We start from the raw sequence: 18,546 nt of genomic DNA, 5'->3' as shown, positions 1-18,546 counted from the left end.
AGGTCCATAGTCGGAGGAAAATCACATCCTGACATTGCCTGCTGCCTATTGTTGCTTCAATATCAGTGCTGCGGCAGACAATTAGCGAGCCAACACAGACTGAGGGAACAATGCAGTTGCTTGCTTTTTGAATGCACTGTGATTAAACCCTTGTGTTTTTGTTGATATCTCCTTTTGTGTCAGGGGTTTAGGGAGCACAAGCAGAAAAAACTCCACTAAAAAGTCCCTAAACCCTGCACAGGACACAAAGACAAACTAATATGTACAAATGTACAATATATACACATCCCCAGGCCAAAGAGAAATGACTCAGTAGTCATCCTCTTTTTGTATTCATGCTGACCCCATATGTAAAATTCATCTATGATCCCCTGGGGTTGGGGATGGGAGGGACTTTGTGAACATTCGTTTTCAGAGGACCCTCAGATACAGCTGCTGCTCAGGGTCCCTTAGAGCCCCAAAACAAGAAGATAATGGCTGATCAACTCAGATGCAGACAGACATTTTCCTCTTGAAGATGGCGATACACATGAAAAGGCTCAATCTGCTGAAGCACATTATCGAAGATGATCATTTCAGTCAATTGACTCAGACGTTCTGCACGTCACTGCAGAGCAGATATGCTGTATGTCGAAGAAATCAGGTCTTCCTATCGCTGAAGACCCTGCTGAACACACAGCAGACTGTACAGTACATATGATGCAGCCATGCATGCAGCATGTTCCAGTAATAACCGCACTGCTGTTAGCGAGCGATAGTTTGGGTCTTGTTTGCATGTTTGGTACGTTGTCTACGTTTCGGTAGAAAATATCAGCATAATATTAAAAGCAACACACACATCATTAAAAACAATACATACTGTATGTAGTATCATAACATCATTATAGGGAGAGAAACATGCTGCAGATAAAGAACAGTATCATGTGGTCCCATGGCATTTTTCTAAAAATGATTTTTAATCAAATTGGAATTTCTTTTAAGTCTGTACTGTTTTGTCTGTTAGTTCAGTTAATTTAGTCAACTAAAGCAATTTGGATCCACCTAATCAAACTGATAAGTTAGAATGGAACAGACCAATCAGTCAAATCAACTCAAACAGGCCTGTCGTAGTAATGGAATAAAATGTTAAGAGAACTGTTTGTACAAAAGAAAAATGTTTTTTTTCTCTACACATTAAAAATAAATCTAACGTAAAAGGTAAAATATGCAGGATTGTTTGTAAACACACCATTCAAAGTTGGCCCCTCCTCCAACAAACGAGAGAGACATCTTGAACGAATGAAGTGAAGGAGTGCCATCAGGGAGAACAAAGCAATGCATCAGGGAAATGAAACATTATTTCACAGGAGTTATTTTCTAAAGCACAAATAAATACGCCAACACCTCCGCACAACCTGTGTGAAACGACCCTGAATCTGCTCTGCCTGTGTGTGTATATGTGTAAAACTCTTTCTGCAACTCTAACAGACAGAGAGCAGAGGAGAAAGACAGAGACTGTAATCTAACCACTGGTTGTTATACCTAAACCAGGTTTTTACGGAGTTCTGACCTCAAAACCGTTGTATTGGCTGGGGGCTACATACCACTGCCAAATAGGCCGAAGCCCAGAAATATTCCAAAATCAGCTAAATGAGGGAAAATAAGAAAATGCAGGCAGAGGGCTGCAGGTTCTGCATAGAAACAGGTGCCACCAAACACTTCTGTGGGTCTGTGAGCTCAAGTGATGATTTAGATGGATTATTATATGAATCTATACATTTTTATAGGAAAATGATGCCGATCATGCCTTTAAATAAACAAACCCGATGCATTCTTTGGCATATTTTGGCCATTTTTGGATAATATGGCTTCATTCATCAAATGTATGAATAGTCACAGTAATGCTGCTACAAAAGCAAAATCACAGCTATCCCCGACCTGAGCTCTCAACCCTGACACACCTGTTTGGTGCACTCCAGCTTACACGACTGTGAAAATGTTTTAATGTATTAATACTGTGTTGTTGTAAAAGGCTAATGCTCCTAAAGTGAGCGCAGCACAGACCCTATTATACATGAGATGAATAGCTGGGCATTGTGGGGGGTGCTGATGATAAGAATCTCTGATATCTCTACGCAGCACAAGGATCAGTACAAATACATACAGTAAATGAAGTACACCAGTATTACAGTACACATGATACTGTGGTCATTTTTGTAGACAATCCAGATCCTCTCTTGTTAGGCGATATCTGTCCTCTAAACCAACACCTGTAATTCAGCATGCACATTATGTTGTATATATTTTCAGTATATAAACATACAAAATATAATATGGATAGTTGCCTCATTCAGCTCAAATTTGCATCTTGGAGCCAGCGTAGCACAAATTACAGTAGATTGTGGCTGCATGCTGCAATGTTCAACTTTTCATTCACTCATCTTTGCGTGTATTCTTTTACTGAAAATTCTCACTTTTCATTCTGGGAATAGTAAAAAAAAACAAAAAAAAAAACAAAAAACATGAGGCTAGCCCATCCTCTTCTGTCGATCCAGGAATTTCTGTCTTCTCTCGACAGGAATCTCCTCTAAAGCGATACCATGATTGCTTCCCCTGTAATAAAAAATACAGGTTTTTATGCACCATGACTCGGACACATGGCAGAACATGACATGACAAACAGGTTATGTGATTACATTAAGTTGTGCTGCAATAATCATAAATTATACAGTATAAATGTAGCACACAGCCTAAATCAGGCAAATCACATTGATGCAGATGTGGAGGATAAACCAAAACACTGTCTTACCCTTGGAGGTCTGGAGGTATAGGCAGAGGCTTGTTGAAATCCTCCCTCCCTACCAACCAATATGTGTTCTCAATGCCTTTTCCCTGGGAATAAATGATCATTAGCATTCATTAGATATTATTAAAATGCCAGTCTCAGTGCATTGCATGTATTCTGTGTATATTATGAAACTTTTTTTGTTCATCGTACCTTTAACTCTGTCAGGCCTCTGACTTGAATCTTGTATCCCAGCTTCAGGCTGTTCAGGACATCAACTGTGCTTTGGTTGACATGGATTCTGTAAGCTGCAAAAATGCAATGCAAACATGGTTTGAAATCAAGTACACATGACAAATCTGTATTGACCAAGGTTTAAAATGACTGCATCTCAGAGATTTAGAAAGTCAGGCTGCTGTTTTGATATTGAGCCACTGGGTGGCAGTAGACTACTCATCATTGTGCTGTCCCGAACAGCAAATATTCAATGTAGTCATGCATAAATGCATAACTGTTATTTTAGAAATTTAACTGAAACTTCTACTGATCACTTTAAATATGAACAGTTTAATTTATTACAGTAGGACCTTTTGAGAGCAACATCACTGTCAAAGGTTTTGGAATAGTCTGTTAAATTCATGTTTTTCTTCTTACCTTAATTTTTATTCATTTATTTTTTTCCATTTAATCCTCATTTTGTCAGGCAGTCTTGCTGAGATTAAGACCTCTTTTGCAAGAGACACAAAACACTCACAAGAATATGCTGAGCAAACAGATCATCATAACTACACAATAAAAAGGAATAAAAAAAAAGTTACAAGAATCACAAAAAACAGCAGATAATAAAGCTTGAAGAGGAATGAAAGAGTCTAGTTTGAGTCCATTTTGTAATTCATTCTATTTGAAATGTGTATAATACCTGAAAACAGTTCTGCCAACATTAGTGCATACATGAGGGATGTCTGCGGTCAGATAATTACTGGATCATGTACTGTTGTTACTAGTTTATAATGGCTATTTTAACATAGATAAAACTAGTGTGACAATAAATGTATTATTTACATTTTAAATGGTTTTGGCCCAAAAAGAAGAATAATTAAATAATTTAAATTTACACTTAGTAGAGACCTCACACTGTTGAATGATGGGAGAAAACTGTTGTAACCATTTTTCCACCAAACATTTTTGATTTTTGAATTGTCTTACAGTCCAGAAAAGCATAAGTTACCTGAGATCATTACTAAGCCACAGCAGTGCAACTGGGAAACATTTAGGGAACCCATTTGTCTTTGGACCCTCTGCGGTCCACTCAGTGGTAAAACTGAATAAGTTTAAACTGTGTCACTCCATAGTGTGATGACTCACATGACTCCAGTAGTTTCAATCCTTCACCAGCCTTTCTATTTTGAAGTTGGCTAAAGCAACACACCTGTTAATTATAGCTTGTTATACACATTTTTGTGCACTTGACACAGGATTTACATATTCAAATTTGCCAAGATTTTGATGCTAAGCGTCTAGTTTCTTTTACCAATGACTGATGATGAAACATGACCATATTTCACTCTTCCTGGTTTCCTACACTGGCTACCTGTTGCTTCCAGAGATGATTTCAAGATTGTTTACAAAGGGGCTGAGCCCCAAGTTATTTATCAGATCTTTTTGTTTTTTATGTCCCTTCATTCTGGGAGATCCTCTGATGCTTTTAGGTTGATCCAAGGTCCAGATTGAAGGTGAAGAGTGTTTGCAGTTAGGGCTCCTCAGCTTGGGAATGTCCTATCTGAGGAAATCAGGGCGGCAAATTCTGTCTGGTCTTTTAAACCACTTAAAAACTCACTTTAAAAAAACACACTCTCAGTTATTTTATGTTTTATGACATTTTAGCTCATTTTACTCTCTTTGTGTTTAATAAAATATTTAGTTTTCATGACTTTTGTTAGTTTTATTATCTTCCTGTTTTATATAAGCTCTGTTTTTACTGTTAAGTATGTTATAACTGTGTGTATTCTTATTTATCAGAGTTAACTTTGTCTCTTTCTCTCCTTTTACTTGCCAGTCAAACAACAACAGAACAATTGCAGCAGCATTTTATTCTTCATGTACAACATATTCTTTTTTTTTAAACTCCTTCATACAAACTAAATTCTCTTTGTAAAGAGGACTTTCTACAACCTGAAAGTATGAAATACTATTCAAAAACATAGTGTAGTCCTCCCAGCTGTGAGACTGTACTGAGTCACGCTTTTGAAGGGTAGAGTTTTATTTTTAGTGTTACTACTTAAGTTCATACTTAATTTATAGAGCATGCAGAGGGTAGCTGAAGCGAAGTTGGTGATTGACGACATTTACACTGAAACTTCAAATTGGGCTCTAATTCTGCTGATAGTCTTAAAGGATTAGCGAGGACTGCTCACTCAAAGCCCCATTTAGCCTCAAGCAGCAGCATGCACACAAACTACACCCGTCCTCTCAACTATACTGTGTAAAAAATGATTTAAAGGAAGAAGAGATCTGTCTGGTCTGTAGAATGATATACGAGACACTCACGCAACCCTGTGGACTCCATTCGAGATGCTGTGTTGACAGTGTCTCCAAACAGACAGTACCGAGGCATCGTGAGACCCACTACTCCTGCGACCACCGGGCCTGCAAACCGAGCAGAACACAGACAGAGGTTATGGGGGCTTTGAACAGGATGCCTCTCTTTGGCAAACAATATCTTATATATGTTTGTGTGTCAAATTTTTAGCCTGAAGACTCAATTTTTAATCTATTTTTTGTTCCAACTTTTGCTCAACATCTCTTTTACTCTTTTCTAAATACATGCCATTAAAGCTGTGCACTAGCACTTCTGTGAACATTAAGAAATTCATAGAATAGAATTAGAAATCCAGAGTATGCAGCGTGTTAATTGGATGACAGCACTCTAAGTGGATAGTGTTTCACTGTTCCAGGAATAAGTTCCAGACGAGGATCAAGGAGGTAAAAATACCTCCGTGCCTTAGCAGCTTGTTCTCCTGCATTCTTATTCCACTGTTTGATTCACTCTGAAATGGAGTTTGGGATTATTTCACCTCGTAATACATGTATGGGACTCTTAAAGCCTAGAACTAGTTTATCACAGCACAGACAGGAACATGAACATAGTGCTCACCAGAGTGTAGGCCAATACGGATTCTGACTTTGAGCTCAGGCATGTGTCTCATCTTGAAGGTGCCAATGCAGTGGAGGATGTCGAGAGACATGTTGGCCATCTCGGCTGCATGACGGTTGCCGTTCCTTGTGGGGACTCCTGAAGCAACCATGTAGGCATCTCCGATAGTTTCCACCTAAATAGTTCATTACACACATACACAATACAGAATGTGATTTTTCTCTCTTATTGAAAGTACTGGTCACTAACAAAATAAAGGCATTCTCTTAGCCAATAGTGAATATAATGTATTAAATTCAGGTGGGAATATTTTCATGGATCGCCTCCAGATATTCAGATCACATTCAGAAGGCAAAAGAAGCAACATTTCAAGAGTATATAGTTGTGAATCCTAGATTTTTGTGGAAATTTTGACAGGAAATACAGAAAAACAGACATATACACTCTTTGTTTAAACTTTGTTTAAACAGAAACAAAAGCTTTTTTATATATCGATTTAAAAAAAACATGTCTATCATTATGATAAATGCATGAGGTATCTGTCATTATATTTAAAGCACAACAAGGAGTTTTTAACTGGTTATGAAACAGTCTCAGTGTAATTCTGTTGCCTCTATATGACCTGCATAATTTAATGAGACCATCAGATAGACGACTGTGTGTTGAATTCTATTTTAAACTAAATGAAACAAGTCTGAGTTTACATTTCTCCAGGGAAAATTACAGTGAGTAGTTCGTGAGCCAGTTAAAAGAAGCAGGAGGAGACTTTTCTTGAGAGAATTTTTGACGCTATATTTTGTGGTTATAATGGTGGAAACACTACAGTCTACAGGGGCCTCCAAAATCAACAAAATATGATGTTCCATTCAGTACCTTCAAAATTGTGAAAAATACTTAAAGATAACATCATCAAAAGCAAAAACATCCAAAAATATTAAGTGGGCTATAAATGAAATTAAATGATATATCACACTGTAGAACATCACTGACCTTGTAGACATCATGCAGTCCAATGATGGCATCAAACAGTGTGTAGAGGTCATTGAGTAAGTCGACCACCTCGATGGGTTCACTGAGAGCTGAGATGGTGGTGAAGCCCACGATGTCACTGAAGTACAGCGTGACCTCGCTGAAATGCTCGGGCTTGACGGGCTTGCCTGTTTTCAGCGCCTGAGCCACAGACCTGAAGGAGGAAGATGCTGATTTTTTTGTTTCAACTTTTGGGTGAGAAAATTCTGATACAAACATTTTGCTTTTGCATTGCATTTGAGACAGAAACATTTTTGTTGATCAGTTGGACACACTGAGACATGTCATACAAATTTATAAATTTATATTTTTGTATGACTGGTGACTTAAATTAATTAATTATTGATTCCTCTTAAAATAAGACTATCCAGGGTATAGTTCAGTAATTTTATCTGGTGTTTCTACACTAAGTGTTGCATTATAGGTTAAACATCACCAACAGTATTAATCATTTTGTGTTATGTGTGAAAAGGCGCAGAATAATTAGTATAAACAAGAAAAAGCTAAAGAAGGTTCGATGACAGTGTTTGCTTTAGACAGAGTTGACTGATCACATTCATATGAAATATGAATGAGTATAAGGGCTGCAAATAAGGAGGCAAAATTTTATTCTGAGTATAAAGTCTAAATTCCGAGAGTTGAAATACCTTTTCGACTGTATTCACAACATTTTCTAATGCCAATTACTAAAACTAAAATTTCAACTCTATTCTCAACATCACACCTTATTCTTGAAATGTAAAATTAAATGAAAATCTTACTTATCTAATTTTTTGTAAAGCTTGGCCCTTATGCTCTTTCTTATATCCACATCATTGGTTCTTGCAACTAATATTCCCACAGTTACTGAATGCAACAGAACTACAGCCCTATTCTGGTGGAAACATTTGGAACACGACAAACATAAAATCAAGAAATATGTCGCCAATTTTGACTGTTTATATTTATGTTTGATTACAATCTCACAATTTCTCTGTGGTGCTGATTCAGCCACATTTTGCACCACAGTTCCTGAGAATTATTGTTAAATTTCTGCAGAAGACTTTTGGAAGGAGAAAGTTGCTGGACACTCACTTAGGCAGCATCTGAGCCACCAGTTTGTCAGTCTTCTGTCTCTCCACCTCCAGCTCCTCTGTCCTCTCTCTAATCAGATCTTCCAGGTTGGAGGAATACTGCTCCAACATGCGCAGCATGGAGTCAATAATGTTGGTTTTCTTCCCCTTCGTGATGCTCTTGAACTGTCACATGACAGGGAGAGAATATGAGTGTCATTTCTAGCTTCCTACTTTAACATATAAGGAGGAGGTGATCTACATTGAAATGTGTTTTCAGTGTTTTTACCTGTTTGAAGATCTCCTCAAAGGTCGGCCTCTTCTCCGGCTCCTCGCTCCAGCACTGTTTCATCACCTGTATCACGTCCAGCGGGGCCTCGTCCACTGACACAACAGGCCGACACAACGGCGGAGGCTCTTTGACCTTGCTGATAATCTCTGTCAACAAAGACAAGTAACCACACCACCAAAGACAAGAACACACAGATGTGAGGCACACACAGAAGTGTATAAAAAAGTATAAAATACATTGCACAGGAAATTCAATGCAATTGACCCATCCTAAGTCCTGCCCCTTTTATGGAACTTCAGTCAACTTCCTCCTTCCCTGTGTCTTGAACTTAGATATGCTATGTGACAGACGTTGAAAACATGAGCAAATTCCTGAGATGGTTAAAAGTTGTTGGAGGACCTGCAAAGGCAACATACATGTCCATATCTTAGTAAGTTAATGTTCTTAAAAGTTTAGCTAACTAGGTTGCTAATCTACAGAATAGAACAAGTAGCTCTGACCAAGCAATCTGATTGGCTAAGTAGACATTTAGAACATGCTAAAAGTAGCATGACAGTACAGTACACCACTCATCTCTAAAACATTACTCCACCCAGGCGGGAGGCTGTTTTTTAAAATGTTTTTATTCATGAAAATAAAACACCAACCACATAACTTTAAGAACATTTTTTTAATGAATATAATTCATGGTGCTGTTAGATTAGTGCAGACCACCATGTTAATACAGGTGCAGCTTCCCTTGTGTGCAACAAGCCAGAAAGCAAACAGTTTTGTGATCACAGTGAAAATGTTGTTTCTGATAACAAATATGGAATATGGGAATTTTGGAGATCTATCTTTTTTCAATACATTTTGACCTTTGGACTTTAAAATGCCCTGAAGCTACTGGAGATGTTTGGATCACACAGAACGCTCTAAAACCCAACATCCTCCATCAGCTGTGCCAGTAATTCTGTGGCAGGCACTACTAGCTCAAAAATATATGTGGAGTTTGCATAGACGAGCCTAACACATAGCATATCTGAGTACAGGAAACAGGAAAGGAGAAAAATGACTAAGGCTCCACTGGGTACCAACCTTGATCAAGTGTTACTGGAGCAGTGGGGTTTAGGAGGGCCAGTTGTTTCTAATGTGACCTTGTGCAATTTTGTCAAATAACTATGAATGTCATCAGTGATAAATAGCACAGTGCAACAGTTTCAGCAAAAATTCTAATATATCTTTTCTGCAACTGCATCTTTTCTGCTCAGGGTGAACACTTTGTATATGAGGTGAGTAGAGAGCGTCAGTAAATGTATTCATAGCATGTTACTATCATCAGAGATAAGCCATTGGCCTTTATAGCTACACAGATTTGCCAAAAAGTCTTATCATATGAGTAAACATTCTGCACTTTCTGCTCCAATACATCCTACTGCTTTGTTTCTTTTCACATTATCCTTTGGGGTTACTAATGCCACATCCATGGGTGTAGATGTCAGGGGGATAGAGGGGCAAGATTCGCCTCAGTATAAAGAACTTGTCTATTTGTCTGAACCAATAAAAAATACAGTGTGCCTGATTTTTGTGGTTTCCTTTGCATCAATAAAGACATTACCACTATGAATTGATGCAGAAAGGGCACATACGAATTTACTGCAATGCAGAAAAGGAGATCTTTGATGCTCAGACTTTCCAGGGGGAGACATCTGCTTAATGTGTGTCCCCCCCAGTGTTGAAACAAAACCTGCACCTTTGCATATAACTCACCCTTGGGAGGCATGTCCAGCATACAGAAGGGTGCACAGCGAGAGACGACCTCCTGTGCGATGATAGCAAAGCTGTAGACGTCTCCTGCGAAAGTGCCCCTTTTCCTCATACTGGAACTTCGCAGCAGCTCAGGAGCCGTCCAAAGCAGATCTTTAATGAAAAAAGACGCACAACAATAAAGCAACAAAGCAATTCAACACCTAGTCAAGTTACTGAATTAGTCTGCGGATGCACATGAACTCACCCTCTGGCTTTTCGTCGTCAGTGTCAATGTTCTGGGCAATCAGAATTTCATTGAACCCATAATCTGTCACCTTCAATACAAAACGCCCATCGACCACACAGTTACGGGACTTGAGCCGTCCATGGATGACGTCACGATTGTGGAGGTACTTCATTCCCTGATAACAGTGTTTGGAAGATATGTGAGTAATAAAAGTAACAAGACAAGATGGGAAATGAAACATGAGCAGGTCATTTTGTTTCTCTTACCCGAATCAGATCCATTAACAGGGACGACTTGAACATCCAGTCAAGACGCACGTCTTCATTGTTGAGCAGATCCTCCAAGCTTCCCCTGCTGCAGTGCTCAGTCACAACACCAAAGATCCCAGAGTCGAAGAACAGTCCCAGGAACAGATTGATGTTCTCGTGCCTCATGTCTCTGAGCTGATAGGAAGGAGAAAAAAAAACACTGAGGCTATAAACTTTCAGGTTTGTGTCCTGGATGTAAATTAATGTTGCAGAGAGAATGCCACTCAGCATCAGTGCAGTTTACAGCTGTTAGACTTGGTTGCACCAACAACGATGAATTTTAGTTTAAAATTAAGAAATATTTAATTTAAACCTGTCTTTGAACCTCAGCTTAGTTTATACTCTAAACCTACATTAAATATACTTCTGTTGCACCTAAACGTTAAACTCCAATTCAAACTATGATCCAACATTAATTTTAAACTTACATTTGAGGGGGTTTAACTTTTTAAATAGCCACCTTTTATGAGATGGATTGAGACAAATAATCAAGTTCCTCAAAGAAAGTTAAGGGAAAGACTCCCAGTTGAATTTAATGATGCATCTCCTTATTATTTCAACTTGAGTTGATGATGACAAGTTTTAATAATAATATGTTTTAGCTTGATCATAAATAATACATTATGTTAACTTTTTTTAACTAGCTAGCAAACAGTGTAGTGTTGAGGGTCAGTTTTTTTTTTTTTAAGATTATTTTTTCGGCTTTTTTGCCTTTATTGAGATAGGACAGCTGAAGATATGACAGCAAAGAGGGTAGAGAGAGGGGATGATACACAACAAATAGACTGCAGGCAGGAATTGACCCAGCAGCCACTGCAGGGGACTGACAGCCTCAATACACGATGCACACACTCTACCAACTGAGCTATAGGGGCGCCCGAGGGTCAGTTGTTTTAACAATGACTGACACGTCCACACTTTAACCTACCTTGGCAAAGAGGAACTCAGCACTGCTGTTGATACCAGATACCACTCCTGCGGGGCATTTCTTCAACCAAACCCAGTCACCCTGTAAAGTACACAAAACCACACAATCTTTGTGAAACCAAAAGCATCCAAAGGCACAAGCGCCAAAATAATAAAACAGGAGTTTATTGAATGTGTCAAGAAACTCACCTCAAACACAGCCACATTGGAGCTGTCTGGTGTGGAGGCCAAGTAGCTGCGACCGGACACTGAGTGGTGGGGTGTCTTCATATCCAACTGGCTTCTCAAGATACTTTCGTCGTTTAGCTTCTGCTCATACACACAGTTCAAAGAGGAGAGTATATCATCTTTTACAGGTAAACAACTTTCTTGCATCACATACCTGTAAAGCTGAGAGAAGCAAACCACAGGAAAATACAATCATTACTGTCAGAGACTGAGAACAGTACTGACCCGCTTGCTGATTTGAGTGTTGATGAAAACCAGATCATCCAGGGTCAGGACTATCTTTGTTGATCCACCGTTACCACCACCTCCAAAACTGAACCCAACCCTACCACTTCGTCTGGACAGCCACAAAAGAAAAAAAGAAAAATAATCAGAATATGTTCTAAAAAATAAGAGAAATTCAAAAAGACAGAGATAGCATTCTTTGATTCTGCTGTACATACTTGAAACTAAGAAAGATGTTAAATACACATCCAGCCAATGCAATGAACAGAAGGCAAAGGAAGAGGAGAGTGACTGAGTCCATGCCTTTAGAAAGAGAAGAAGAGAAGAAAAACAACAGATTTAAATTTATTTGAATTAAATTCAACGACACTGTAAAAGATCGTACAGGAATTTAGTGTAATCAACTAATCTTTTCTCATTAACTTCATTAAATTTCTAATAGGATATTGTTTTGAGAATAGCTCTGAACCTACAAACACAAGTTCCTCTAATTTGAAGTCTTTTGACCTATCAAGTGTAATATAATGGCCATTGAGCTATTTCGTCATGTTGTTTTTTTCTTCAGTCTCTCACCGAATGCCTTTGATTTCAATTATTAAAAATGAAAGCTTATTTCAATTGATTTTTGATCCAATATTGAAATTGTTACATAATGGCAGCTTATACTTATTTCCTGCATTACACTACATGTGCACTCACCTCCAGTACAAGCAAAGTACGGACTAAACCAGCAGCCTGAGTCTGTGTAGGGCGTGCTGCCTGCAAAATGGATCGATCGACCAAGGTATTTCAAGGCCCCAGTCTTGCCATCTGTATGAGGAGCCTGCAGAGAGTGAGTGGAGTAGAGAGTTGTGCCCAAGCCGCTGTAGTCCAGCACTACGTAGGGAGCCTGCATGCCTTCACCATTCCTGCCGGCAAACAAGTGCTGATTGAAGCCTTCAAATTCAAAGCCACCTTTGCTGTCACCCAGAATCTGACCGGTTACCCATCGGCCTCCATTGGCACGGGCCTGCTCAGCAGCCATGGCGATGTAGTACATCATGTTGTAGATGGTGCCAAAGAATGGAGAAACCTGACAGAGGAGACAGTGATGCAATTATTTTGATTGAATTCAAATGTTTGCTTGAGTGCACTATCATTAAATGATCAGAGTTTTCAATACATTTCTCTAAGAGCTGTACGAAGGCAACCGGGCTTGCTTGAGGCTTTTGAAGACATTTCACTTCTCTAAATGGCTTCTTCAGTCCTGAAAGACAGCCTTTCGGATGAGAGGCTAAGCATCTTCAGGAACCTCAAGCAAGTCAAGTTGCTTTCGTACAGCTTCTAGAGGCCACATAACCTAGATGACTGAGACAGAACATATTCAACAGCAAGTCTCACCTGCTCTGGTGGGGTGCTGCTGCGGATTTCGTAGCTGTCCTGTGCATCTCTGAAGGCCTCATGGAAATTGCGTTCTCCAGAGTCCATAGTGATGGTGAGGACCCCATCGAAGGCTTTCCGCAGCTTGGTGTCATTGCCTAGCGAATAGTAGTGTGCATTGTTGTAAGGTAGTGCATACAGGAGGGTATCATACGGGATGAACACATAGCCACGGTCGATCATACGCATGCCCAAGGCTGTTGTCAGGAGTTGGTATTGGGATTGGCCACCAAGCAGGACAAAAGGCATGCACATAATGACCACTGTGGAGAGACCAGAGATTAAAAACTTGTTTATTTGCACAATTTATGTGGAATAAAACAATGTGGAGGATGTTTTATATGAATTGTTTTTGGTCTTGTTTCCATTATCTTTACATCCACCCACCTCTAACTCGGTCTGCTTCCCGCACTTTTGTCAGGGCTCTCCGAGCCCCATCCTTGTCATCCCCCATGGTGACCACAGGGTGGACAGGCAGGCCAAGGGCCCTCAGTGAAGAGGCCAGCTCCTGTCCTGTGGCTTCCCACAAATCTGTCTCCTCTGTGATTATGGACACATGGGCCCAATGAAAATACCGCAACACAGAAAAGAGCACACGGGAAGACAGTGGCAGCGGCTGCAGGTAGGTTGGATACATCCCGCTTTTGCTCATGCTGGGTTTGAGACAACCCCAGGACAGAAGCCCAACATCCCACTCCTTTGCATACAAAGCAGCTGAGGGGCAGTATCCTGGGTTGGCAGGGCCCAAGAAAGCAGCACCATAACCTTCCAGCTCAGCAAAGCGAGCAAGGGCACGGGAAGACTTGCAGTCCTCGTTGATCAGCGTGTAGTCATACCAGTAGCCTTTGTTGAGGTAGGGGTCCTTGTTTATGCGGGTAGTGGCAAGGCGTGCTGCCAGGTCAGGGAGTGCTTTGGAATATAAGAGGTCACACGTCCAGGGTCCAACCAGGGCAATCTTGAAAGTGGTTGCCCCGGCTGGACAGGGCAGAAGTGTGACTATGAGTAAGGGCAGAAGAAACCAGTTCCCCCACCGGTTCCTGGAGCGGTGCACAGGGGATGATGGCAACTGTGGTTTTGATGACAATGAACCTGATGATAATGATGATGATGATGAAGCTGCTACTAATTTAAACAGACTATATTCACTGCTACTGTTTGTAGCCACTGTCCGCAAATGTCCTTTTCTCTTCACTTTTCTTGAGTCATGCTTCTGCCATCGAGGGTGGTAAGACAGGTTGTGCAGAAATCGAGGGTCTTTGTGACTCGCCATTTCTTCACACAGCTATTCTGATGCTTTAGGAGTGCAGAGTTTATGGTGATTAATGTGATGGTGAGTATCTGTGGATGGGACTGTCTCCCTTGGCACTCAGCAGGCCTCTAGTCCAAAGCTGGACAGGTGATGAGACAACCCCAAGCCATTACTGCCTCCAGAAAATCAGAAAGAAAAATGGAAAGAATTAGAAAATGTGTAGCATGACAATTCACTGTGATCTGTTTTTGCTTCCTACTTTCTGTGATACCTCAGACCTTTTTTTAAATTGGGGTTATATGAGGTACTTATCCATAGTCAGCATATTACCTACAGTAAATGGCGGTTGGCACACCTGTGTTTTGGAGAGGCAGCAGGAGTACCAGTGTGGGAAGCTAAATGATGTAATGCTGTGGACAGGGTCAGCAACAAAATGTATTTCAGCCAAAAAATGAGGCTCACCTAAAAAAACATTATCAGTTTTACTGTACACTATATTTAGAAAATTTTCACTGCTTTAACTTGCTGTTGGACAGCCTTTTTCAACAGGAAACAACCGTTATATAGGCCAAATATATGTGTAAATCCACCAGACTCCATTGGCAAAAACATTTTTTTTTTACGTCGCAGAACACAGGAGTTGTTGGTCCACTGCTGCCTCAGTCGGTTAGTTTATTTATGTTATTGTGCGACTTTGGTATTTTGAAGGGTTTGTTTGGATTCACCAAAGTAACACAATAACACAAACAATCAGCTGATCAGTTAGAATTAAGGCAGCAATAAACCAGCAACTCCTTTGTTCTGCGAGGTAAATTGACTGTTTTTGCCATGGGAGTCTGGCGGCTTTGGAAAGAATGATAGTTGCCTTATATAATGGCAGTTTCCTTTTGAAAAGGGCTGTTTGACAGCAAGATAAAGCAGTGAAAATACTTTAAATATGGCACATAATAACACTGATACTGATTTTTTTTGTTTTTAGATGGCTAAAATACATTCTGCTGCAGACCCTTTCCACAGCAGTACATTGACTGGCTTCCTACACCAGTACTCCTGCTGCCTCCAAACTAGAGGTGTGACGACTGGCGTCTACTGTAGGTAATACATTGACTGATAAGTACCTCACATAACCCCACTTCAAAAATCTGAACTATCCCTTTAAAGAGTCTCCAGGACAAAGACACGATCTGACCTGAACTCACATCTTGCTGAGCTGGTTTGTTTAACAGAATGTGATGTTGAATCTTATCAGCATCCATCTGTCTCACCTAGGACATGGTGCCTGGAGTACCAGTGCTGTTGCTTGGCATGCGTGTTGCAAGCTGATTAGCTCTGCTGGGGCCACGGAGTTTAAAAAAATCAAGTGCCAGATAACGTGGGTCTAAATCTGGTCTTGATGTCTCGATTTGGTCTTGGTATCTCTTGATAACATGACCTAAACTTGATCTCTTGAGATGTTGTCAGCCATCCATTCCTCAGCCATCAGATTCTTGAAACCAGCATCTAAATTTACACCAGGTGTTAGGAATATCTCAAGATTTAATAATGGTGTTTCAAGTTGAATGAGAAAAAAACACTCCAGTTCTATTAATCTTCAGAGGTTAATTATTATTTAGAAAAGATGAGTGCACTGAAAAACCAACTGAAAAATTAATGTGTTGCATTTATTGCATGCAAACACATGTTAACTACCTAAATATTGAAGATTGCTAGGACTAGCTTTTTCTAGCTGTGACCATAAAAATGTTCATAATCTACTACCCTGGCAATTTGCAGGATTTTATGTTTGAAATCTGACTTTTAAAACCTTTTTTGTGACAAATAAACGCAGCTAATACCTCAGTCTGTTTGTAAGTACACTTTCTAAAAATGCCTACCCATGTCAAAAGTACTGAGCTGAGCAAAAGGCCCGAACACAAAAAAGGTTATGATCTACTGTATTCCTAGAAATGTATTGGATTTTATGTTTCAAAAAAACTACTTTTAAATCCTGACATCCATTCAATAAACACAGCTGATGCCTCAATCTATGTTCAGAGGTGCACTTTTTAAAAATGGCCACCCTTGTCCAGATTATTGACACTGAAAGCTGAGCAAACCTTTTTTAGTGAGGGGAATTGCAGCTAATGCTAGAAGTCAGAGCATTGCTTCAGTACATGGAAACTCAGCTTAAAAGAAATGAAAAAGCTCCACCAATCCAATGATAAAATGTTGTTTTAAGAAGACAATTTATCAGGTTAAAATAGGCTACTCATTTGTCAAATAATGTGGATAACAAAAAAGTTAACAATATCATGCTTTTGTTTCATGTTTAGAGCCCAACTGATACTGAACAAATGAAAATGAACAACCCATCTTGGTACAGACCATATAGATTTTTTTTTTTTTTTTTTGCTACAAGCAACTCTGGAGGCAGGTAGCTGATTGTCCAAGGTCGTCAAATATAGATGGTTTGGGTTGGTGGCTCCACTGAAATCTCTGACCCAAAGCATCGGTGTTTGACAACATGGGTATAAGACTCAATAATCAATTACCTTTGTCCAGGGGTGCTTGCAGCAGCTTTAAGAATTGTGACAAAGATAAGTGGGATACTAAGTGAGACATCTAACCATTAAAAGATCAACTCGTCTGTGATGCCTGGTGGACTATGTAGGCCTATGTAGGTGATGCTGTTTCTAAATTACCCCAAACTCAGTTTGGAATTTATGGCCTGCAGTTTGTTGCTACCTTTGCCCACACATCAGATACAGATACATATCTGCAATAAGAGAATATTGGCCCATATAAAGGCCTAGGTAATTTATTGGTCTGTCTATATGTCTAGTTAAATTAGGCCTATTCTAGGTTAAAGCTTACATGTAAACCGCCACGTGTATCATCATACTTTAGAAATAACTTTTTAACATCATAAAATACCACAGAGCCTGACTTCTTTCAGTGTCTTCAAGCTTAAATGTAGCAAGCCAGCAGAGGCCAACAAACCCTCATAAGTGGCTAATGCTGACCTTGGCTTACCAGTTGCTAATAGGTTAAGAGGACCACTGACTAATGTTCTGGCCTTGTTCTAAAGTGCTACTGAAAATAATAAATAGGTCAAATGATGTTAATTACTCAAGACCCTTTTAACATTTAATGCATAGAGAAGCGTTCAGATGTTTGCTGCAAACAGATTTAAACGAGGCTACAATCACACTGTATGATGGATAGGAAATTATTCACATTAACAATATTATGTTAATGTGAGAAAATATTAATCAAAAACCAATAACAAGACAAGTGAAACAGATTTGATAAGAGACGATTCTGACCTGGAGCAGCTTGTCTACACAGGAGCCATGTTAGTGTTGAAGCCTCTCGTTGAATAGCACCATTCAAATCCCAGGTGGTTTGAGTATACTCAAGTATACAGCAGGAAAAGAAGTTATCTTTGTCCTTTTATTGGGAAAAAATATCATAGGTAATCCACACAGCATTAAAAAATAAAAAAAAGAAAAAGAATTAAATCATGTCCTCTTGCATTCAAATTCCTAAAAGACAACGCTGAATGGACGAAATTAAAAATCTCCTCATTTTCCAGTGGTTGGTCTTGCTTTAGTTCTTGCTGTCCCTGCTTCGGACTGGGACCTTCCCCAAATCGCAGAGCAAGGGACGGTGCGTGAGAAGAGGTGCAGAGTTCGGATTGGTAAAAAATAGAATGTCAGAGAGCTGGGGAAAGAGGTAACAAGTAAAAGAAAGGGAAGAGTGGGAAGGACTGACAAGCTTTGACTTCTCAGCTCTCTTTAGCTTTTAATCCATACTAGTGTGGGAAGAGTGTGTGTGGGGGGAGGGCCGGAGGAGATGAAAAAGAAGGTGAAAGTCGAGGTACAGTCAGCCTGTATCCTTTACCCACAGTGTGTAAACATAGGTGCAGATGTAGCCTAGAAAATT

The 18,546-nt window shown here is 39.7% G+C and overlaps 1 protein-coding gene across 1 annotated transcript; it reads right to left on the bottom strand.

Moving 5' to 3' along the window:
- Nucleotides 1-1,482: 1,482 nt before the first annotated feature.
- On the bottom strand, nt 1,483-18,306 carry gucy2d (guanylate cyclase 2D, retinal). Its single transcript, XM_084731032.1, has 19 exons — nt 17,928-18,306; nt 13,761-14,794; nt 13,335-13,636; nt 12,654-13,026; nt 12,173-12,257; nt 11,955-12,066; nt 11,691-11,810; nt 11,503-11,583; nt 10,533-10,709; nt 10,285-10,441; nt 10,041-10,190; nt 8,289-8,437; nt 8,022-8,185; nt 6,909-7,101; nt 5,919-6,093; nt 5,312-5,410; nt 2,978-3,072; nt 2,789-2,871; nt 1,483-2,592 (listed from the first exon to the last, which is right to left on the bottom strand). Exons 2-19 carry the CDS (start codon nt 14,641-14,643, stop codon nt 2,508-2,510), a joined length of 3,483 nt encoding a protein of 1,160 aa, XP_084587158.1. The 5' UTR covers nt 14,644-14,794; nt 17,928-18,306; the 3' UTR covers nt 1,483-2,507.
- Between the last annotated feature and the right edge of the window lie 240 nt (nt 18,307-18,546).

This window comes from Lutjanus erythropterus, chromosome 11 (genome assembly GCF_056507025.1).
Source record: "Lutjanus erythropterus isolate fLutEry1 chromosome 11, fLutEry1.hap2, whole genome shotgun sequence".
In the NCBI taxonomy this organism is placed as follows: Eukaryota; Metazoa; Chordata; class Actinopteri; order Lutjaniformes; family Lutjanidae; genus Lutjanus; species Lutjanus erythropterus.
The sequence above is the reverse complement of the archived record's forward strand: the minus strand, read 5'-3'. Positions and strand labels throughout refer to the sequence as shown.

What these genes read in the sequence shown, in the direction of transcription:
- gucy2d (XM_084731032.1), bottom strand. Translation starts at nt 14,643, where the DNA reads ATGGCGAGTCACAAAGACCCTCGATTTCTGCACAACCTGTCTTACCAC. An exon ending in ACACTCAAATCAGCAAGCGG is followed by an intron (nt 11,811 to 11,954) that starts GTCAGTACTGTT and finishes GTGTATGAGCAG; the next exon opens with AAGCTAAACGACGAAAGTAT. An exon ending in GCTGGACATGCCTCCCAAGG is followed by an intron (nt 8,438 to 10,040) that starts GTGAGTTATATG and finishes CTTTGTTGACAG; the next exon opens with AGATTATCAGCAAGGTCAAA.